The sequence below is a fragment of the Thunnus albacares genome, chromosome 3, assembly GCF_914725855.1.
Source record: "Thunnus albacares chromosome 3, fThuAlb1.1, whole genome shotgun sequence".
Taxonomy (NCBI): domain Eukaryota; kingdom Metazoa; phylum Chordata; class Actinopteri; order Scombriformes; family Scombridae; genus Thunnus; species Thunnus albacares.
In genome coordinates, this window is record NC_058108.1 from 8,877,309 (window position 1) to 8,900,842 (window position 23,534).

Sequence of the window (23,534 nt, forward strand, 5' to 3'; positions counted from 1 at the left end):
AAAAGTACAATATCCCCCAGAAATATAGTGGAATAGAAGTATAAAGCAGCATATGGACTTCTGGAGTGAAGAACAAAGTACATTGTAGTCTCTAATCTTTAGTACAGTAGGCTACTTGAACAAACTTTCCTTGCTCTATACAGTGCGTTAAAGTGATTAGCCTAGCTCTTCACATTGTAGGATTGGCCAGTGGTGAGATAGCAGACAGTGAATATCACACTGTGTTACATTTTACAAAGACGACTGATGAAAACAACTTGTCTGAGGCAAGTGTAACGTGGCATTTACCACACTCCATTTCCCATAGGCACCTCTCCCAGTGCGTACGCAGAGCACGCCCTGGTGACGTCATGGAAAGAAGAACCAATAGGAGACGTCTGAACTTAGAGTAACACGTCATTCTAGTAAAGTACAGCAGCCGGCAGATAGGAGTGAGCCCCTCTCCGTCGTCTTCTGTTCTCCTGTACATCCGTCGGCTTTTACCTCCAAATGCTGTAATTTGTTTTCAGCAGAATAGACTGTTTAGCTCTTTGACTAGACCCGAGGCCAACCTGATATAAAAGGTAAGCTCTCGTCTTAATTTTGCTCGAAAGTAGGCCGCCTGTTTTCTGCTTCCATTTATGAAGGGGACAGGAAGTAGGTTAATGCTACATTCCGTTAGCCAGTTTTTCAACGTAGCGTTTATCGAGAGAGCAGTGGTGTGTCATTTGGCAACGATGATGATTAAAATAACATTTGCTGTTAATTACATTGGGTTTTTACAACCACCGTGGTTGTTATTCGTGTGTCTCGTTGTGCGACCACACACCGCGAAAACGGTTATATTTGAATAATTTCTGAGTAGAAATGCTGTTCAAGACACACAGCTAACGTTAACTTACTGACCTTCACTGGTGGGTTCATCAGTGATGTTACATGGCCTGTAGCCTGTGTTATACACTTCTAAGTAATCAGGTTCACTATACTGTATGACTTGCTCTAAACAGTGATGCCTGTGTATGATTGAAAGTAAAGGATGACGGTACTTTCCCTCAGAGTGGTACCCCCCATATCATGCCCCACATAACAGTATCACTTCCACTCCCCTTTCTGTCGATATGGCTAGTCAAAGGTCACAAACAAATAGAAAGAAACATTAGATTTGGGGCAGCTGACAATTCTTTTTCCATTATTGATTAATCTCCTCAAGGTGATGTCTTCAAAATGTTTGTTTTATAGTTTAAAACTCTAACTTCCTACAGACATGACAGAGATACGCAGCAACATCCTCACGTTTGAGTAGCTGGGACTATGGAATGTTTTGTGTTCATGCTTGAAAAGTGTCAAATAACTATTACAATAATTGCAGATTATTTTTGTCACCTGACTAATCTGTTACTTATTGCCTAATTGCTTCAGCTCTAAATGGATACTTGAATCACCCAACTAAAGTTATAGTGTGGATAATTCTTTTGTCAGCTGTGTTTTTTAGCTACTGAGAAATTCATCCCCTCTCTTTGTTTCTTATTTATTTACTAAAAGCAAATCAACAATTTTGAACAATCTGTTGTTGTACTAGAGCTGAAATGATTAGATGATTAATTGATTAGGTGAAGTAGGAGATTATACAGTTACTGTATATTGACAGAAAATGAATCGTCATCTATTATGAGAGTAATTTTTCAAGCAAAAGTGCCAAACATTTCCTTAGTTCCAGTGTCTGTTGTGATAATTTGCTGACTTTCATTGTCTTATGTGATAGTAAACTGAATATCTTTGATCAGACTGTTGATCAGACAAAACACATCACCATTTTCTGACATTATATAGACCAAATGATTAGTTGATTAATTGAACAGATTAACAGACAATGAGAATAATCAATAGTTGCATCCCTACCTAGTACACAGTTGTCAGGTTTACAGTAGTTTAACTCTCTACAAATTGTATGTCCAGCTGACAACAAAAGATTGTGACTTTTGTTTTTGCCGTCTTTTCAAATTCTTCTCATAATATGGCTGAAATATTGTTTTATTGTGTCCTGTGATAGCGGTGAGAAAGAGGGAGAGTACACAGTTGCTACAACAGGAGTCCTGGTGATGCTTTGCTTAAGGCGTCATTGATTTTTCACTGACACATGCCAACAAAGGTGGAGCTTAAAATACCTCTGGGATTCCACTACACTGCACTCTTCCACACCAAACACGCTGGTCAGGTTTCCTGGTGACAGCTTTGTGCGTCATGCCTTCAAGTATCTACGTCTTATTCTACAAAAGAACACCTGTAATAAAAAAGCAGGTGTTCAATGACAGTAGCCAGTAGGAAAGAGCAGGTAGTTTTAGAGAGACAGACAAAAACAGGAGCGAGTTCAGAGTGTCACAGTGATTATCTCCAGGTCTTCCATTAGACTGACAACCTCACTGGGCTCTTTCTCTGCTGCAGCTCGGTGATGGCGACCTACCAGGAGTTCATCCAACAGAATGAAGACAGGGACGGGGTGAGATTCAGCTGGAACCTCTGGCCCTCCAGCCGTCTGGAAGCCACCAGGCTTGTGGTCCCAGTCTCCTGCCTCTTCACACCCCTGAAGGAGAGGCCTGACCTCCCCCCGGTCCAATATGAACCAGTGCTGTGCAGCCGTGCCAACTGCAAGGCAGTGCTCAACCCACTGTGGTGAGTTACACAGAAAAACAATGCCCTTTTTGCCATCTTTTAAATGGGAATGGTTTAAAAAACATCTATGAAACTGTCCTTTGCCAACTGTGTTCTGGATGTTTTCTAATTTTAGTACTTTTTGAGTAAATGTAAATGAGGATGACTGTAGGTTGCAGTAATTTGAATTTGTTGCTGTGTGTTTATTTGTTGACGCATCAGCTGCTGAGGTCTTAACATTTGTAACTGTAGTACTTCAGTTTTAAGTTGTAGGTGTGGTACAAAAGAACTTGACATACACCTTGTGCAGCCGCCCACTATCGCTCACAGTTACTCTCCCGCCAACTGGATGCAAACCCTAAATAGTTTTGATCCCTCTTTTACAGTCAAGTTGACTTCAGAGCAAAAATATGGGCGTGCAACTTCTGCTTCCAGAGAAACCCGGTGAGTACTGACGTTCACAGGATAATTTTAGAGCTGTATTTGATATTCATAGTTGCAGTCACTTTTACAAAACCTGCATAACTACATGTGGACAAGCAACATTCCTTTATTAGGTTGGTTAATCTGATTCTCTCTGTGTTTCTGCAGTTCCCTCCCTCTTATGCAGGTATATCAGAAGTGAACCAGCCAGCTGAACTCATGCCACAGTTTTCTACCATTGAGTACATAGTGCAGGTAAATACCACACACATGTCTGCACTCTGACCTCAGCCATGTGCATGGAGATTATATGTACTGAAAATGTACAGTGCAAAGGTGAATATTAACGATTTTGGATAATGACCTCCATAGATGAGGAGTTCTTATATTTATTTTTCAGCCAGGGGCAAATGTAATATATATAATAAATGCCAATAGTTTTAAGCACAAGTAATTAAAACTTCATACAGCTATAAGATGCATTAGTAATCGAAATAATACAAAAACATCCTTGGTTTATCAACTACTGAGTGCCTGACTGCTATCGTGGCTAACAAGTGGTTTACTTCATAAATAATGCATATGGTTTTCAGAGTAATATAAGCCGCTGACGGAATCAAATTGTCTCTGCGAGTGCAAGCTTTTTCAAAAACATACATTCACAAACAGCAAACCGAACATTAAACATCAATTCTTTTAAATTCTCTTTGCAGCGCGGACCTCCGACTCCTCTGATCTTCCTCTATGTGGTGGACACATGTTTGGAAGAAGAAGACCTCCAGGCCCTCAAGGAGTCCCTTCAGATGTCGCTCAGCTTGCTCCCACCCAACGCCCTGGTAGGCCTCATCACATTTGGACGCATGGTCCAGGTTCACGAGCTCAGCTGTGAGGGGATCGCCAAGAGCTACGTGTTCAGAGGCACCAAGGATCTCTCCTCCAAACAGATCCAGGTAAAAGGAGGGGGGGAGATTAGAGAGATTGATATGGGAGCTCTAGGGAAAAGTGATGGTGAATAATTTTTCAGATTCAAAGGACAGTTTCGTTAGAATAAAGTTAATTTTCACATATATGATGTTTCAAGCTAAGTTGGATGCCCCACTGGGAAGACTTAAACTGAACATAGTTGGATTTAATATTATTACAATAAAATTTTTTTAGTTCACTTCAAATCGCGCTCACTGTATTCTCCCATAGAATTTGTGCTTTTGAAATCTGTGGAACAAAGCAGCTGAGATCTTTGCCCACTATCAATGTGTGTGTGTTTTGTGTTTCAGGAGATGCTTGGTTTAACAAAGCCAGCAGCAGCAGGACAGCAAGGACGCCCACCGGCACCTAACGATGCTGCAGCCTCTTGCAGGTATGGAGGAGCAGCAGCATATCCCATGTATCTTTGTCAGTTAATGGTAGCCATTTCTCCATGTTGAAGAGTGCTTTTCTTGTCTAATTTGTATGTGTGTGTGTGTGTGTGTGTGTTCATATCCAGGTTCCTTCAGCCTGTACACAGAGTGGATATGAATCTGACCGACTTGCTTGGTGAACTTCAGAGAGACCCCTGGCCCGTTCCTCAGGGTAAACGGCCCCTCCGCTCCACCGGTGTTGCACTGTCTGTTGCTGTTGGACTGCTGGAGGTACAATGCACGCACACACACACACACACACACACACACACATAATGTAGTTATAAACTCAACAAATGAATTAGTAGTCATTTATTGAGGAACTAACCTGAACTTTAGCCTCTTCAAGATGACTGTGCCACATGTAACCGTTGAGAAACACACACACACACACTCTGTGATGATTATCTTCTGCAGAAACAGTACTTCTGTTTTGTTGGTTCAAAGGCCGATTCCTGTTTGCCTTCTGTCTTTTTCCCCTCCATCATCATTATCCTCTCTTCTCCTACTGCTAATCTGTGTGGTTATGTAACTGACTGAGTAAAACAGATCATTCCTGCTGTACTCTACTTTAGCAGACAGAAGATGAGACCTGATTAGAATAAATTTGACTCTTTCAGTGACTTCAGATTCACTGATTCGTAAAGAAGCATTTGACTTGATGAATGGGTCTTTTACGTTTATGGCAGAGCTGCAAAAAGCAGTCAACATCCACTATCAGCTGGTTTAATTGTTTTCAGTGAATGAGTCAACTTTCTCCCTTTTTTCTTAATGAATCCGTGTTTGCTTCCTATTGAATGTTCACATTATATTAAAAGCTCCTTCCAGGGGCTTTGTGATTACGTGGACCGGTTCCAAATGTCTCAGTGTGTCTCAGACTTTCCCAGACTCCTGGACTATGGACTTTGTTGTAGTGTTGGCTGAGAGGTTTGCCCTTTGCTGAGAGTGATTCCCTCAAGGCTCTCATTCAGATTTATTACTCTCTTTACATATTCAGTCACTTGAGGCAGATTTGTTCTAATAGGATGGAAAATAATTTAATCCTGGATAAAATAATTAAGAATTTTTGTATTATAATTATGTTTTATTTGCTGTTGTGAACCCTACTTACCCATACTCGGCGCCATCAAATGTCTTTATAGATCACTGGTGCTTTATTTGCACAAGTGATCCTCAGTCTTAGCTTCTTTACCCGCTGACACTCTTCTTTAAAAGGCAAATTTGAGAACTAGGTCACTAGTCCATTAGTGCTCTTTATTCACATCCATGGCCCAAAACAGGGATTTGGGACAAGTACTACAACACAGTACTGACCATTTTACCCACAATGGCGCCAGTTTATGAGCCGTACAGATGTGCAACAGGAAATTAATATGGATCTAAATAAGTGCATACTGTACACTCACTACTTAATGTTGTATTATTATTGTATTTTTTCCTTAAAGGAGATTTTAGATAATACAAAAGGTAATTTTTGTTGTGTTTTATTGATGCCTTTAAAGCTTTTGATCATATAAATCATGAAAAATGATTTAACAAATCATATCAAAGAGGGTTTCTAGTGAGAATCCTGGTTTTCTGGTATGCTCATCAGACTATGAGAGTTAAATGGGAAAATTCTGTATCTGTTCAGTTCCATGTGAATAATAGAGGTCGACAGGGCGGTATTTTGTCTTCTTCTCTTTTTAACATCTATAGGATGATCTGTCAGTGCAGTTAAAAGGATGTGGAACAGGTGTATGGTTGGTAATGTTCTCATTAACCACCTTATGTACGCAGATGATTTGGTGATTTTCTGTCCATGTAGTGCTGGACTTCAATAGTTATTGAGGGTACGCTCACAACATGGTATAGATATCAACATAATATAATGCAAATAAGAGTAATATTATGATTTTCAGAAGTAAAAGACAGAAAATGAGTATTTAAACCATCACATAAACAGTGATCTATCGATAAGACGTCTTATCACAACATCTTAGATGACATTTACAGACTGTTGAAAGTTGTATGCACAAGCAAATGTTGGCTCATAAATTTACTGTGAAGTCCTCTCTTTTTAAAGCTGTTGTTACCCCACTACATACTGCCCACCTGCGGTGTTGCTACAGAAAAGGCAGCATGAAGAGACTCATGGTGGCTTATAATGACAGACAGGTTCTTGTCTAGAATGTGGAACCGTTGGTGTTTCATCCTGTATGCAAATGTCTGATCGTTGTGAAATGTCTCCTTTTTTTGTTTGTTTGTTTCTTCTTTTCTTTGTTGAATTTTATTGTGCTATGGGCCCCCCATGATCTATGTCCTTAATAAAGTCTGAATTGAATTGAGTAGAATAGTAGAATAAAATTCTTACCATTTTAAATTGTAACTTGAGCGGAGATATAACGGCACTTGCGGGAACTAAAAATCAAATCCTCCTCTCCTCATCCTCAGGGTACATTCCCCAACACAGGGGCTCGTGTGATGCTGTTCATCGGAGGGCCCCCCACCCAGGGCCCAGGCATGGTGGTGGGTGATGAACTGAAAACTCCCATCCGCTCCTGGCATGACATCCAGAAGGATAACGCTCGCCACCTGAAGAAAGCCACCAAGGTGAACAAATGCATGAATCCTCTCATACAAATCTTGGCATTTGCAACAGTACAAAAAAAAAAAAGACTTTATTAAATTCATATCAGTTTCTTAAAGTGTACTGAGTATATTTTCACTGTTATAAAGCTGTTGTTTCATGTTTTTGCATGACACAGTACTACGAAGCCATGGCCAACCGTTCAGCAGTAAACGGCCACTGCATTGACATCTACGCCTGTGCTCTAGACCAGACCGGACTGCTGGAGATGAAGTGCTTATCTAATCTCACTGGGTACGTCAGCACTTACTATTAAAACAGTTCAGGGTGTGGGCATCATATTTGTCTAAGTATTATGGATATGCAATTCTTAAAGGATAGTTTAGAATCTTAATGATTTGTTGTGCTGTATTTTCAGGGGCCACATAGTGATGGGAGACTCCTTCAACACCTCTCTGTTCAAACAAACCTTCCAGAGAGTCTTCAACAAAGACTACAACGGAGACTTCCGCATGGCCTTCGGAGGCGTCCTGGAGGTCAAGGTAAAGAAGTGATTGTAGTCATTTATACATACACGAATTTCTAAAATTCCACAATCATCCATATCAGAGCACAGGACAGATTTATACCTACCTCACAAAAGTTGAATTAATATCTCTCTTTCTGTCTGTGTAGACATCAAGGGAGCTGAAGGTGTGCGGGACCATCGGACCTTGTGTTTCACTCAACTCCAAGGGTCCCTGTGTTTCAGAGAATGTGAGTCATTGTCCCCGAAACTGGGACATTCAGATTCCTTCGTTCACACAATAGGTCATCTGAGAGCTGTTCTTTACTGGCATTCACCATAATGTATTCTCTGTTTTGTGTAGGAGATGGGTATCGGCGGCACAAGCCAGTGGAAAGTGTGCAGTATCAACCCCTCCACCACTTTGGCCATTTATTTTGAAGTGGTGAATCAGGTAAAAAAAAAAAAAAATGACGGGATTACTGTAGGTTGAGTAAGTTAAGTTAAGAGGTTAAGTACAGCTAATCACATCAAGGAGTGAATAGTTGTGATGGTGGGTTTGTTTAGCGAAAAGTCTTCAAACAATGGCTTTGTATGTGGTTTCTTGCTTGTAGTAGAAGGCCTTTTGTCAGTGCAAAGAGAGGGAATAAGAAGGCGATGAACATCTCACTGTCTCTTCTGTTTTTGTGTGTGTAGCACAACGCACCAGTCCCTCAGGGCGGCCGAGGGGCAATCCAGTTCGTAACCCAGTACCAGCACTCCAACACACAGAGGAGGATACGGGTCACCACCATCGCCAGGAAGTAAGACTGGTTTTATGTTTCACAAATATAGTTTACAGTGATTTATTACAGACAAGACTGCACTTAAAATTGTACTTTATTCTAGGTCAACATCGCATATTATTGCTCACAAGCTAGTTAATTTTGCTGCTGAGTGTAGTGTAGAAAGTGACAGCTTGAATCAATATCAGCCAAACAAAAGGATGTTTACATTCCTGCAATTTGAGACGAAGCCTTCAGAGACCTTTGTGCATGTGCGTCATTCACACCACACCCATATTCACCTGCTTTCTTCTCTCTCGCTTCCCTCCTCCCTATTCAAGCTGGGCAGACGCACAGTCCCAAATTCAGCACATCGAGTCGTCATTCGACCAAGAGGCGGCCGCCGTGCTCATGGCTCGCCTGGGAGTCTTCAGAGCGGAGTCGGAGGAGGGACCGGATGTCCTGCGTTGGCTTGACAGGCAGCTTATCCGCCTGGTGAGTGGCACGCCCCCAAAACTAACTGCACCACCTGCTCTTTGTGACGCAAAGAACAATGCGTCGTTGGATTTGTTTGGAATGTGGACTATAAATAGCGTGTTGTGGTAATCCTATGATGTGCTAGGTTATATAAAAAGGTTATTCTCTGGCACATTTAGTGTTTAAACAATGTTTTGTCTGCCTCACTTTCAGTGTCAGAAGTTCGGCCAGTTCAATAAAGACGATCCTACATCTTTCAAACTGTCAGAGTCTCTGTCGCTTTACCCACAGGTAAACCTCTACTACTTTATGAATGTGTAAATAAATAATCAATTGAATTACACAGTCTTTATTAATTTGATGTTCCCGGGACCTAATTCCTCTCTCCTCCACCTGCAGTTTATGTTCCACCTGAGGCGGTCGCCCTTCCTGCAGGTGTTCAACAACAGTCCAGATGAGTCGTCCTATTACAGGCATCACTTTGTCAGGCAGGACCTGACCCAGTCCCTGATCATGATCCAGCCCATCCTCTACTCATACTCCTTCCACGGGCCACCAGAGGTCAGCCTCACACCCTCAACACCATCATTAGTGTTCTATGTATCCCACTGGTCGCAGAGCATCTGGCCTGTCCTAGAAGCTTTCTCTAAATGTCTTTTTATATGAAATGTCTGTCAGTTTTTGTATTCTAAACCGTTTCCTGTGTGTATCTTTTCTTCATAGCCTGTGCTCCTGGACAGCAGCAGTATCCTGCCAGATCGGATCCTGCTGATGGACACTTTCTTCCAGCTGGTTATCTACCATGGAGAGGTGAGTGAGCAGACCACAGACTAACCAACAAAGCGTCTGTTCATTTCACAAGATTTGATTTATCTCCATTTCAGCTCCAAAAATCTGTATATCTGTTGTCTCCGTAATTTCTTTCTTGAGACTAAACAGCAGACATAACTTAATTCTGCCATTTTCCTCACAGACCATAGCTCAGTGGCGAAAGGCAGGCTACCAGGAAATGGCAGAGTATGAGAACTTCAAACAGCTCCTGCAAGCTCCACTGGATGACGCCCAGGAGATCCTACAGACTCGCTTCCCCATGCCACGCTACATCGACACAGAGCATGGAGGCTCACAGGCTCGCTTCCTGCTCTCAAAAGTCAACCCCTCACAGACCCACAACAACCTCTACGCCTGGGGACAGGTACTGTATTATAAGCTACAATGTACTTTTTTTTTTTTTTTGTGGTACACTTTCTATGTTTTAAAATGGACTGAGTGAATAATTAGTCTTCTAAAAGCAAAATGGAAATAGACTATGGTTTTTAAAAATGGCATCTCTATTAATTCTTTCAGGGGTTTTTTTGTGTGTGTGTATGTGCTTCTTCAGCTTCTTCAGCTCTCAAATGTGAGAGCATATACATTCACATTCATTTTAAATGAGATGATGTCATGCGCAGCCCCCTGACAGTTTATTCCGCATTCATAAACATAAGTAACTATGACACAATTTCTGAAAAGTTTCCAAAATGTGTCATTTCCTCCTCCAAAAATCCCTGGAGGTCTGCAGCCTGAGTGAAAAACAATCTGCAGTGACAACTCAGAAGATTTAATGTTACACTGTCAGCAAACACAGGTCTTGGATTAGCTGACCTCTGAGTCTAAGTGGGGAAGATTGAAAGCTGAAAATAGCATTAATCTCTTATTTCCCAAGTCAAGTAAGAGCTGAACCATAACCTGCTGTATACAAACATTGTGAATATATATCTACAACAGCCTGAGAATGAGATTATCTGAGTCTTTACATAAACTAATCTTATTGATAAATGCATTTGGTTATTAAATTGATCAGAGTTATGCCATGAAGGATCTGTTTGAAAGGAAGAGTAAAACACTCAACCACTATTTTTGTCCCTCCCTTTTTGCCTGTGCGACTGTAGGAGACAGGAGCCCCGATCCTTACAGATGACGTCAGCCTGCAGGTCTTCATGGACCACTTGAAGAAACTGGCTGTGTCCAGCTCTGCATAGATATCCACAAAATGGGGAGAACATAAGAAGAAGAAGAAGAAGGAGTGATACAACATTCCTGTTCTGCTATAGGGATCCATTAACATTTCCCCTGTTTTTGTAAAGGAGCCAAACCCGGAGAGTCTACTGTATGTGCTTGCTTGATTTTTACTGTGCTCTGTCTTGAATCACATGTGACATTTCCATGATATGAAAGGAACAGAACAAGGGGGAAACTGCACATTCCTGTATTAATGAAAGAAAACAAGTGACATTTCTACTCATTTTCATTAACTTGTTATTTATAAGAAACGGCTCCAGTACTCCAGAACCAGACTGTCTTCAACCAAGCAATATCAAATTCTCTGTTTTCTATTTTACGACCTCTGACATGCAGAATGATTAGAGTACTAATTAATTTGTTTGTTCTCTCACTGTTTGTCCTAAAACGTGTATCCACTGCAACACACTCGGTTGAAAGTGCTGTTTAATAGGACGCATATATATGTTTGCTTTGTCTATAGCTAAAGATGACGTGTCTAGAATTAATAAATTATAACGGTACCTCTAACGCTGGTCAAGGAATGTGGACAGGGCGAATCAGTCTTCACACTGACTGCTTGTTAATCACAGTATATTTGAAAGTGACAAGAAAAAAAAAAAAACGATCCAACATGGATTACCTTAAGTGTTTTCCAAGAAAATTCCCTCTGAATGACAAGGATTAATGTTCTGAGGAATTGAAGTCAATCTCATCGACTCAAGTGAGACATTTGATGACTGTTTTCAATGACGAACATTTAGATTTATTTTAACTTCATAGGGCGCTCTATAGTTTAGTCCACTCATCCCGTCTTGTTCACCATCTGGTATTTTGCACCCAAGGACTGCCTAAGTGTCTTTGTAATCAAACTTTAATATACTGTACGGCTGTATAAAAGGGACAGTTGTTTGATTTAGATCCTGTCTGGATTCTTAATGCTATCCACATAAAGGCCTGTTGGCACGAAAACGCATTCTGCCTATGTTGTCTGTCTTCATATGAGCATCTTTTTTTTTTTTTTAACAAGGCACATTTAGGCCACCGTACATTAGAATGATGAGAATCAGTTTGTGATGCATACATAGACATAAGTCCTTTCTGTTGATTAATAGTGAGCTCAGCAAGTGAATCCATGGGTCAGATGTGTTCGCACTGACAAAACAAAGTCAAAACTTTTGTCCTCGTTACTCTAAGTGGCGTACAAGGTTCATCAAATCGCCGTCACAGCAGACCACGGAAGCTTGTTTCATGCACCAGGCATGTGTTTGATTCTACTGTGCAACACATTGTGTCCAGCAGAGAGACCAGAAGGCCTTACTGTCCTACTACAGCAGGCTTGAAAGATGGCATGCGAGAGACTGGCACACAGCATGTTGCTACAACACTAGGTGACACATCCTCTGCGGAGATTGGAAACGACACTCCCTAAACAACTGTCTTTTTCTCATTCGTCACTACTGTACATAAAACCCACACAACACGCAATCTCAATCATAAAACCACTTGCACACCATCTACTGTCACTGTAAGCTGATTTCCGAGCACCCAGACAGTATGATTTCGAGGATCAGTGAACTGCAGATTATGAAGACTAATCCTTTGGGGCTATCTGTTAAGAGGCAAATTCTACTCTTAGCAGCTTTAAGCGGAAGTTGCCACTGAAATACAAATGAAGTCTGTGTCTATCAAGAGCTTAGGTCGTACAATGTTGCACTCTGAAGCCACATATGCTCCCAAGGTATTCAAGGCCACATGAAAAGATGCAATGCTATGACTGTTAATCTCTTCTGACATGGATACCAAAAGCTTCTTTTAGCTCCGTCCATGTTTCAGTGTAGAGCGGTGCAGTGCTGTGTGATTTGAGGCCGTACTGTAATGATCTCATAAAGGAAAAACAATCATGTCGCTGTCTTCATTTTAATCTTCATTTCTATATGCTTGACCCCTTCAACGCATGCAAAGGCTGCAGCTGTGCTGTCCTTAAGAGGAACAAAAGAACATTAAAATTTCTCTCAGCCCACTTTTTTTTTTCTTCTTTAGTGATCATACATGATGCTCATGTCCATGTGATTCCCAGGCTTAGGCAAAGCTGGAAGGAAATGTGTCATCTTATTATCTCCCATCAAATCCTAACAGATCAGTTCTAGTCCATCAGCCAGAGAAATCCATTCTGGCTTCTGTCCCAGATAACTTATGTAAGTATTCTATATAGAATATGCCATAGCATGTTTATATAACTATGATTGACACAATACTGTGGTCAGATGATGCCTACCATAAATAGAGTAGTTTTGTTCCTCTCAGTGATTTCAATTCTAGGAGCTACAACTGAAGTCTGCCTGTATATTGAAAATTTGTGTGTGAAAAGGTCAAATGTTTATGGCCACAGAAGTATGGGCGAATAGTCGCCCCAAGAAGAAATTAAGCTCTCAAAGACCTTCCTGTTTAATAATAATAAACTTAATTTTGCATTTCACAGAAGTTAATGCAGTAAACTGTGATATGCATACAATAAAATAGTAAAAATATGAGACAATTGAACAGACATTTTCTGTTGAAATTAACAATGAATAATTAATTTGTATGGAAATACAGTGTATGTAGTAGATCATAGCATAAGTATAAGTGAGCAACAAGTGAAAGCAAGTTAGAAATCATGTGTTTTAAGGTGAAAAGAGAAGAACGCACCCTCAAATCTCCAGGGAGGAACTAAATGCAGCATCACTATAAAATCTGGTCAGTCAGGAGAACACTGTGATGTGTTTGGGACACAAACTGTGAGGAAAGCTGTGCACTTAATCCAATTATTTAAAGCAAGACTATGTAACTTTTGCCGACCAGTGGCCGCTGTGACCACAATGTGACAACTCAGGTGTCATGTACTGATGATATTGCAAGTGGATGTTGGGAATGTATGGAAAAGATGTAAAAGAAGAAGCAATAAAGTTGAGCTGTTGAACACCATAGCCATGGCGACCCCATGATTAAATTTAGTATACCAACTTAAGATCTAACACGGTAAATGCTATGACATAGTTAATAATAGCACAAGAAGAGAGGATCATGAAATCAGTAAACTGACTCAGTAACAGTCACTTAAACAGCAATATCTACAGTATGTAAAGAAAGCACACACTAGCTAACATTAACCACCATAAGCTAATGGTTCACCAGTCCGTGTCAAAGAGCCTGAAGATTGTGACCTCTCAATAAGGAGAACATGATCCAGCATCATTTTCTATCATTTTGATATAATTTAAGTCTTTTTCGTTGGCATATGAAAATCTACAGACATCATTTCAAGGTTTTGTTGGTGAGCAACAACAGTCGTATGTGACCCCAGATTCACACAAATAGCCTATTGAAATTCATAGTTAAGTATCCTCATCACTGGATACATAGCAGAACCTCCTCATCTGAAATGTTGCAAACTACGTTATTCCCCTAATTTAAGGCTTTGATGGATATGTGTTTGGCTGAACATCCATATCCCCACACTAAACTGAAGGACTGAAAATGTGTTTATTTGAGCAAGGATGAAATTCTTGTCATTTCCACAAACTCAGCAGGCAGCCTATTACCATCCACACGGACATCATAATCAGTGTTTATTAGATGGTGGCTAACTGTTCTGACTTACAATATGCTGCTGATATTAAATAAGACGCTTGTCAGCTGTTGGCAAAAGCCACTGGGTGTTTTAAGGACACACAGCACTTTTTGAAGCCTAGAGACCTGTAGGGTTTACTAACACAGTTATAACTTAGCCCACGGTATTCTTATATGTTCAACAATATCAAAGTAGTTCTTCATATTTCATTTTTGTTTTTTTTTTGCCTATAAGCATGTATAATGTAGAGCATGTGGTACTTGAAGTGGGAGAATTGGGGCATTTAATCTTGTGTGATTACAAAAGCATGTGTGCCTCTTACCCTTTGATCACCTTTATGTTCAAGACCGTGCCAAGGTGCTAATTAACTGCCATATCACCAGCAGCTTATTCAGCCATATTTGAGGCACTTTGGTAGAGAATCTTGGCCTGATTTGTCAGTTTTTCAGAGTCATGTTGAAGTGCAGCTTAGCCTCCAGGGCTGAAGATGAAGGCGTGCTGCTGAGGTAACAGAGATGTCAGGCCTATCTGGCCTCATTTACTGCGGGGATGTAAACACTGTTTAACACCGAGAAGCTCAAACGGTTTGTATTTTTAGCTCGTACTCACACCAAGAATCCCAGTCCTCATGGGAAAACGTCTTTGAAATGCCAACGCTTGTGTTGTCTGTGTGATCCAGCGCAATTCTGATTAGAAGACATTTACTGCAGACGCTCAAGTGTTGTGGAGTCATCTGTACTTCTCACAGTGTGCAGAGCACAATGGGTGGGCTCATCGTCCTCTTCATGACCTCAACTTCTCTGAAACAGAACTGATTCTCAGAAAGGAAGGCAAGGATTACAAAAACCACAACTGTTGTCAGGAACTTATCAAGGAATAATTATAAAGTTGCTTTTTGTTATGTTTGATTGATTTTACTGACAGATAAATGTGCTTTTGTTGAGCATATTTTTGAACTGAATGAACTCAAAGCGAAAATCAAAGTCAGAATTTGAAAAGTTACATATATTCACCAATATACAGTATAAGCCCCTGAATTAATCAAGAGTGGCCCAAATCAATATTCTTTAAAGGGGACCCTGAATTTAGTCCCTGAAGTTAACCTAATTAGCCTTTGCATTATTTTAGCTAGTTAATCCTTTATTTAAACAAGATGTATCATTGAGATCTTTTCAAGAGCAACATGTGCACAAGAATAAACATATGTGTAAGTATAAGACAAACAGGAATGTAGACATTAGCTCTACATTAAAGAAAACAATTAGTGGCATTCAAACCACATTTTCCAAGCTACTCTTTCACACACATAACACTGCAATATCAGCAGAAACAGAGTGAAACCACTATTGATAAATGTGATCTAAAAATGGGATTACATGCAGTCTAGAAAATGGCCTCAGATTTATTTTAGAAACTTATATTAGTTGAGGCGTTGCTCTTAAAAATTGTGAAGTTAAAGGAGCACTTCTCTGACTCAAATGAATGCTATCGAGTTGTATTATGGGAAATGTAGGATCCAGTTGGAGCTTGACATAGCCTATAGGGACAAAAAGTCAGGATATCTCGGTCCGTGCTGCTTCAAGTTTCATCATTTTTGTTTGAATCTGTCTCTTGTGAGTCCCTAAACTTTATGAAAATATGATACCAAATTGCTGGAGTCGTCCTTTAATTTAGTCACTATATTGAGCTTTTTTTTTTTCCTGTTCTGACATTCAGCTTTAAAACCTGCCTGCAGATATTGCCGAGCTCTTATTATTAGTGATTTCTGTGTTTAATTTAACTTTTGTCTCACACATGGCAGCCTAGACTAAGTGTTTGTGAGCAATGGGGGGGAGGAGATACATCCTACTGTGATCCTACTACAGAGGGGGGTAGAGAGAGCATCATGAGAAAATCCGACACTTGTTGCAAGCAAGCGTCAAATCCTTTGACAACGTGACATCCTATAGGCTGGACACTCGTGGGGCATCGCGTGTGAGAGAGGAAAGGTCTAATGATGGAGATGTGACACTTTGGCACACATCTTGGCTCAGTGTGAGGATGCTGCCTATATCCTGCGCGTCAATGGAGATTTCTGGGAACACTGGAGTGCCACATGGGACCCTTACCACACCTGGCGTGTTTGGTCATTAGCACCTATTCCTCTTTGCACCCATGAACTTTCCGGTCCTCCATCCTTCTCACGGACAATGAAGACGACTCGCAAATGCAGGTCCCTTCTGTCGGTTGGCTTGAACTTCTTCGCCCTGTTTTTCTCCATAACCGCGTTCATAACGACCTACTGGTGCGTGGGAACCCAGAGAGTACCCAAGCCGAAGTGCAGCAAGCTGCGGACGCACCAGTGCATAGACTACGGAGTGAACGAGACAGACCCTAACAAAGTGGTGTACAGCTGGGAGACCGGGGACGACAGGTTCCTGTTCCGTCAGTTCCACACCGGCATCTGGTTCTCATGTGAGGAGAACATCCACGATGAAAGTAAGACGAGAAGGTGTGTGTGTTTGTGTATGTGTGTGTGTTTTTAGGTGCATGTGTGTCTTAGCTTAGTAATTCTCAAAGTGGGGTCTGGGGATCACCAGGGGTCCATGAGGTTGGTCCAGGGAGTCCCTAGCAAAAAGGAGAATCATTTATTTTCACTACAATTCCATCCATAAGTAACACAGTGACAGAATGTATGATTGTTTGGGTCATGGGTTTCATACACTTTCTATCATAAAACATCTAAAAGTACAAATCTTATCAAACAGGGGTCCATGGTCCAATTTGTGTCAGTTTAGGGGTCCTGAAAAGGTTATGTTATGTTATGTTATGTAATGTTATGTTATGTTATGTTATGTTATGTTATGATGTTTAACCTTTTCCAACTTTTGAGTTATGTTTATTGGAGGAGTCTTTTAAGTCTATATCAGTGAAATGGCCAATGAAGTATGAGAAAATGAAGGAAAACTCAGGAAAAAACTTTTTCAACAGCTGTGTATGACTTTAATTTAAATTTAATTTTTTTTCTTTTACTTATAAATGTATAAGGGACTCTTATTGCTATATATTTAGTATCTAAAACTGCATTTGCCCCATTTTTTGGGTCATATTTCACTCCTTCTATCTTTAAAATCTTTCGTTTTGAGTGTTACTGAATAAATCATCATCATCACATTATGCACAGACAGCAGCAGACTATTGTCTGACCCGGCTTAAACAGTGACTCACACTTCGAATTATGTAACACAAACCCAAATAAACAAATGTTCACCTCTATGAATATATCATTTTAATTTCCTCATTTGTCTTCATGGATCACTCAGTTCAAATGGACTTTTTGGGTTGTTCCATTTCATGATATTTTCCAGATGATTGCCTGCCATTAATAACAATTTGCTTTTTAATATGAAATAAAATGTTGACATATCCATGCAAATGCAATTTTAGATACAAATGCAATTTTAGATACTAAGTAAATAATAGATAATAAACAACAGTTTTCTGTGCTGAGCAAACAGCAGCACTCGGGAGCTTCAGTGTGAAGTTTTTTTTTCAAGGAGAGAAGGTTGCTCTCACACTCCAGATTCAGGGCTTTAAGTGGGTGGCTGTACAGCACTGGATAGGGTCAGATGTGATTGCTCTACAGCTTAAGTGAAATGAAAACAGTGTGCGAGCTTCATTTCCTCACTCAGACAAATGGGAAAGGAAATTATCCATACTGGAGTGGTAATTTAATAACAAGGGGCTTGGTGGGGGGAGATGAGTTGTGTGCATCAATGTGTGCATCAGAAGGGGCGGGGGGTCATGAAAAGTTGAGGTCAAAGGTGTAATCGGGCCAGATTATTCCTCTGTGATTGGCTCACTGCAACTAGATCTGGAATTACTACGGCATCAATCTCCCAAATTCCCTGATGTCAGAGTTGTCCCAAACACCACTCTGACATCAGCCTGCGCTAAATGTGCTAACTAACTATTTTTTTATAATGCACGAGAACAGAAATGACCCAGATATTGAGATTATTCTAGTAGGAATTGCTTGCACATGTCTATCTCATCAAGGGGGGGGGTGGGTTTCGCTGGAACAGCTTGAGTTAATAAGGATTATTTAACAGGGGCCTTGATGAGTTTTTCCACAAAACAGCTGTTGCCACTCTCCCTTCTACCTGATTAAAGTGTTCCACTTACAACAAATCCAGCGACGCGCTCGGTTCGACAGATGACAGAAGGAAAACACCACATCTGCAGGAAAGTGCCGTGATGTGTAAAGGGTCACTTTTTATGTATATATGTGTCTTAAATTGACTCAGGGTCTCGTTACGTGTCACAATACGTTCATGGTTTGACAAGCAAGGCAGTTATTACAGTGTTAATAAATCTGTATCACAGTGATTGTAATTCTGTGCAAAGTACCTGTAATTCAGTAGGACGAGAAGCAGATGTTGAGTGTCAACAGACCATCTGGTGACACTGAATCAGACGCCCCCAAAAAGCTGCATCTCTGACATACAGTTTGCCTCAATTTAAACATTCTGTTTATTCAATTTTTGAACTTATGAACTATGAAGCTGTGAGCATTCACATGGCAGGAGGTCATACTGCATCTGAGCTGATCTAGTGAAACACACCTGTACATAAACTACAGATTAGGATTTAAATCTATATCAGTTCATAGATAAGAGTATTTATGTATTTGCAATCTTGTAAACTTGTCGTTGGTCTTCTTTGTTAATCCCAACGCCCCCCCCCCCCCTGACCTTTTCAATGTCTCGTCCTCTTCCGTGTCCCTCGACAAACAAACTACTCATATTACTGTGAGTCTGCGTCTGTGCTGCGTCACCATAACAATATTTTATTTCTGCTGTGCTGCCAGGTGAGATGTGCCGAAGCTTCATTGATTTGGCCCCTGCGTCAGAGAAAGGTGAGTGTCCATTAGGAGGTCAAACCTGAATATAAACCTGCGTAGTCAACTTTAAAGGTCACACGGCCAAAACATTGTTTTCTTCTCTTGCTTCCAATAAGGGAATTTATAGTTAAATCTTCAAAGGAAATAATAACTCCAAACATTGATGCTGTTATTGCAAAGCACCTTCTAAATGTAATTTTGTCTTGAGGCTTGACTTGAAATATCGGTGAGAAAGGAGAGGAGTAACTATTGTAAATGGAGTTTATGATAGTGTAATGTTGAGGCGTCCTCACTAATCTTCCGTAGAAATGGCTTTGACAAAATAAATATAGTGGCTAGAAGCACACATTGGTCTTTCTTCCAGATAAATGTATCATCCTTTTCAAATTTCTAGTCTTCATAATGAGTATTTGCAGGGTGACAGTATCGGTACACTGCTGTGTTCGAAGCCAAAACTGGAATTCAACACCTAACAATGAAATGAAATATACTAATGTGTACATTTAAACTTAAAATGAAATAACTGAGCTATGCAGGGCCATTGTTGTCATGTACAGGAAATACTTCAGCAGTGTCATCTTTGATCTGCTCCTATCACAACAACAAGAACCCCACTTTCATTTTGAACACATTTAGTGTTAAGTGTTGGGATTTTCAGATGTATTGACAATGTCGTCTGAATGTCACTGGGTGAAATGTCAGGATGACTAAGTAGCACGAGAGACGAGAGGCTCATTGGACATAATGCAGTGTTTGATCTTTGCGTGTATTTGATACAATTTTGACATGTTAACATCAACCCTGATTAGGTGCCTCTGAAACCACTTAAATATCAGATTAAATCAAAATCATTGTCTAAAACTCATCAGTGTTTCAGAAAATTATTCACAGCTCAATTCAGTTATATCAGACGAATCATCAGCAATTCGGTATAAACAAGACTAAAAGTTATGCATAGTTGTGCTTTGAGCTAAATGGTATCGTCAGCAGGCTAACAATGATGGCATTTGAAGCGGGTGTAATGTTTACCATGTTCAGTGTCTTAGTTTAGCATGTCAGCGTGCTAATTATCACTAAACACAAAGTACAACAGGGGATGATGGGAATGTCATTAGTTTTGTAGCTCTCTGGTCATAAATTTGACATATTGACATTGTGACCTCATGGTGGCGCTAGAGGGAAAGTCAGGCGATCACTAAAGTTATTACAATTCATCTTGAGGGGAATGTGAATGTCTGCACTAACTTCCATGGCAATCCATCCAATAGTTATTGAGAAATTTCCCAAAAAAACCCACAACCTCATGGTGGCGCAAGTGGAAAAGTCACCAAATCATTTGTGCAGCATCTGTACCAAATTTCATGGCAAATATGATGATGTTGCTTGGTTTGACCAAATTACAAGCACTATGCAAGTCAATTTTTGAGCTATTGTTGACTGTGGAATTGTTGTCATATAACATCAAATAATGAACTAAAATTTCAATGTTGTCTCCATTTGATTTAATCCAATGTGCCTGTTTTGCAGGGATGCTGTGGCTGTCACTGGTCTCTGAGATGTTGTACATTGTTCTGCTGGTGGTGGGCTTCAGTCTCATGTGTTTAGAGCTCGTCCACTCCAGCAACGTCATTGATGGACTCAAGCTCAATGCCTTCGCTGCTGTCTTCACTGTGCTCTCAGGTCGGCTGAGTCTATTTGTTATTAACTAAAATGCTCTGAGTGTTTTTGCTGTCTGTAATTTCCTGCTCTATATTCAAGTATATTTATTTATTTATTTATAAATATATTTGTGATTCCATTTTCAACTACTGGTTATGTTTCTTGATAACAGGCTCTCCTAAATACGGTACAACAACATAATAGATCTCATCTTGTAGTGAGCAGAGCAACATAACTAAAGACAAAGCCCTTTGCTTTTAAGATTAATTCAAAAGATGAAGTGAAAATGAAGAAGCTCTCACTCAAAATTGAATTCTGTCACAATCCAAAGAGCCATTCCTTCAGTTTTCCCCTGTATGATGAGCAATAAATCTAGACTTAATGTAAAATCTATGGCGTAGGAGTGTAATAATAATAGAATGAATCTTCTTGACAAGTCACAAGGTTAAGAAAAGTCTCTGTCAGCGGCTGACGAAATGAATTCCAAGAAAATTAAAGAGGATATTTGTTTTTCATTTCAAAATGAACATGCATACTATGCGGATGGGGATTTAAGGCTATCAAGACTTTGTCATCTCAGCGTATACATATATGTATGTATATGTGTGTGCACGTGAATAGGCTTTGAATCTGTACTTGTGGAAACAAATGATCATCTTCCTGCAGCAGACACATTTTAATTGAATTTTGTTTTTGAACCATACATCATGCAGCGAGCTAATTAATGATACGCTGTGTATTCGATTTCAGGTCTTCTCGGCATGGTGGCTCATGTGATGTACACACAGGTCTTCCAAGTCACCGTCAGTCTTGGTCCACCTGACTGGAGGCCTTATAACTGGGACTATGGCTGGTCCTTCTGGTAAGACTCCACAGAGACACAGCAGAACTTAAAGATCATAGCCATATTTTTTTCATCAATATCAGATTAGCCGCGTTATTTAAAGTGTCATCCGAATAAGGTTGAGTTGACACCTATTAGAAAACCAGATAAGGGATTTGCATGTAGCAGCCTCAAATAGTCGGTTGTATCTCTGCTCTCACCTCTCCCCAGCATCACTGTCTGTAATGAAAAAGCCTGAGGATCTCATGTTATAGCAGGATTAGGCTTTGGTGTCCAAACCCTAAATACAGGCATGATTGGAATTGCATAAGGGGATAATATTTCACTCCTTTACAATATGCACAGAATGCTGGAAATTCATTTCAGAGGCTAAACAATTCTCGACCAACATTGAGCAACATTGAACAACATGAGCATTGACCAACCTGAGAGAAAAGTACACGAGGCGATGATATGATTATCTGATCTCACATGTGAACCGGCATAGTTGAGGGGAGCAGTGATAATCTCAGCAAACACAGTGTCAAATAAATTGAGGGAAAAATAGGATTGTGTCTTTACACAAGTACTCATCATTTTTCATCACAAAAGGAGAGCTGAGGTGATACAGAGTCACGTGCTGAATTGCTTTTTTTTCTGTGTTTCATATCAGTATGGCCTGGGCGTCCTTCACCTGCTGTATGGGTGCGTCAGTCACCACTCTAAACTCCTACACTAAGACCGTCATCGAGTTCAGGCACAAGCGCAAGACCTTTGAGCAAAGCATCCGGGAGGAGCACGCGCAGGAGGCTTTCGGATATTTCCGGGAACAGTCTGTGCACTCCATCTCCAAATCTGTGGAAGTTTATTCCAGCCAGACCCTAAATAGCGGCAGGAAAACTCCCATACCTGCAGACTCCCTGGACCTGAGTGACATTCAGGGGTCTTTAGGGGAAGAACAGTGCTGAGTGGGACAGGAGACTAAGTGGTGGCATTTCTCTCAGTGTGGCAACTTGATGGATGGAAGCTTTGTGTTGCATCGCTGTTTTACTATAGGATTGAACACCTAACAGGATTTCATGCCACATCGTTAGCTCCATTTGATACATTTCTGCACTGCCTTAATTGAATTTACTCCCTGTGGGTGTGTTGTTGCTGTTGTTAGTCAAGTCACACGGGGTTATAGTTGGGAAATCTAACCAAACAAGCTGAGAACTGGAAAAAGTGGAAAAAAGTGGGTTCTCTTTGTTTGTGTAACTTACCACAATGTAGATTTAAGAAAATGTTGTCAGGTAAACACCTAAAAATAGAATGAGGGTCTCTCAGATGCTAATAGCCTTATTAAACACGTTTCAGTCAATCAATAAATCAATGCAAATGATTGTCAAATCACAAAGACAGGGTGACAGTTTAACTGGTTTTCATTCATTATGAAATAAAGCCACAAATACTGCGAATCATGTGCCTACACATATAAAGAGCAATGTTGTAAATATGTTATGGAGTGTAAGTGTGCAGTACTTTTGTACACAGAATGGTTGTGTATATTTGTTCTTCTGGATGTTCACGATGACTGTTGTATTGTCTCACAAACCCTAAATGAGGAATACACTTTTGTTGGACCATTGTGAACCAATATCACAATAAACTGAGCTGAAAGTTATGAGGCAGCTTGTTTCTCCCATAAAGGTCCATTGAAAGAATAAACAGTCAGTTTAGTATCACATCATGCCAGAATGTGAAGAATTTAAAAT

The 23,534-nt window shown here is 40.3% G+C and overlaps 2 protein-coding genes across 2 annotated transcripts; both read left to right on the forward strand.

Annotated features, from left to right (window-relative positions):
* The first annotated feature begins 385 nt into the window (after window positions 1–385).
* Window positions 386–11,775, forward strand: sec23b (SEC23 homolog B, coat complex II component). Its single transcript, XM_044346216.1, has 19 exons — window positions 386–563; window positions 2,422–2,649; window positions 3,015–3,072; window positions 3,220–3,306; window positions 3,765–4,001; window positions 4,326–4,408; window positions 4,535–4,679; window positions 6,882–7,040; window positions 7,196–7,311; window positions 7,436–7,559; window positions 7,693–7,773; window positions 7,887–7,976; window positions 8,219–8,325; window positions 8,628–8,781; window positions 8,977–9,054; window positions 9,163–9,324; window positions 9,487–9,573; window positions 9,737–9,958; window positions 10,695–11,775. Exons 2-19 carry the CDS (start codon window positions 2,429–2,431, stop codon window positions 10,782–10,784), a joined length of 2,301 nt encoding a protein of 766 aa, XP_044202151.1. The 5' UTR covers window positions 386–563; window positions 2,422–2,428; the 3' UTR covers window positions 10,785–11,775.
* A 3,229-nt stretch (window positions 11,776–15,004) lies between these two features.
* LOC122979050 (germ cell-specific gene 1-like protein) lies at window positions 15,005–23,443 on the forward strand. Its single transcript, XM_044346219.1, has 5 exons — window positions 15,005–16,894; window positions 19,266–19,313; window positions 20,826–20,978; window positions 21,708–21,819; window positions 22,454–23,443. The coding sequence occupies exons 1-5, from the start codon at window positions 16,606–16,608 to the stop codon at window positions 22,746–22,748; spliced, it is 897 nt and encodes a 298-aa protein (XP_044202154.1). The 5' UTR covers window positions 15,005–16,605; the 3' UTR covers window positions 22,749–23,443.
* The last annotated feature ends 91 nt before the right edge of the window (window positions 23,444–23,534 follow it).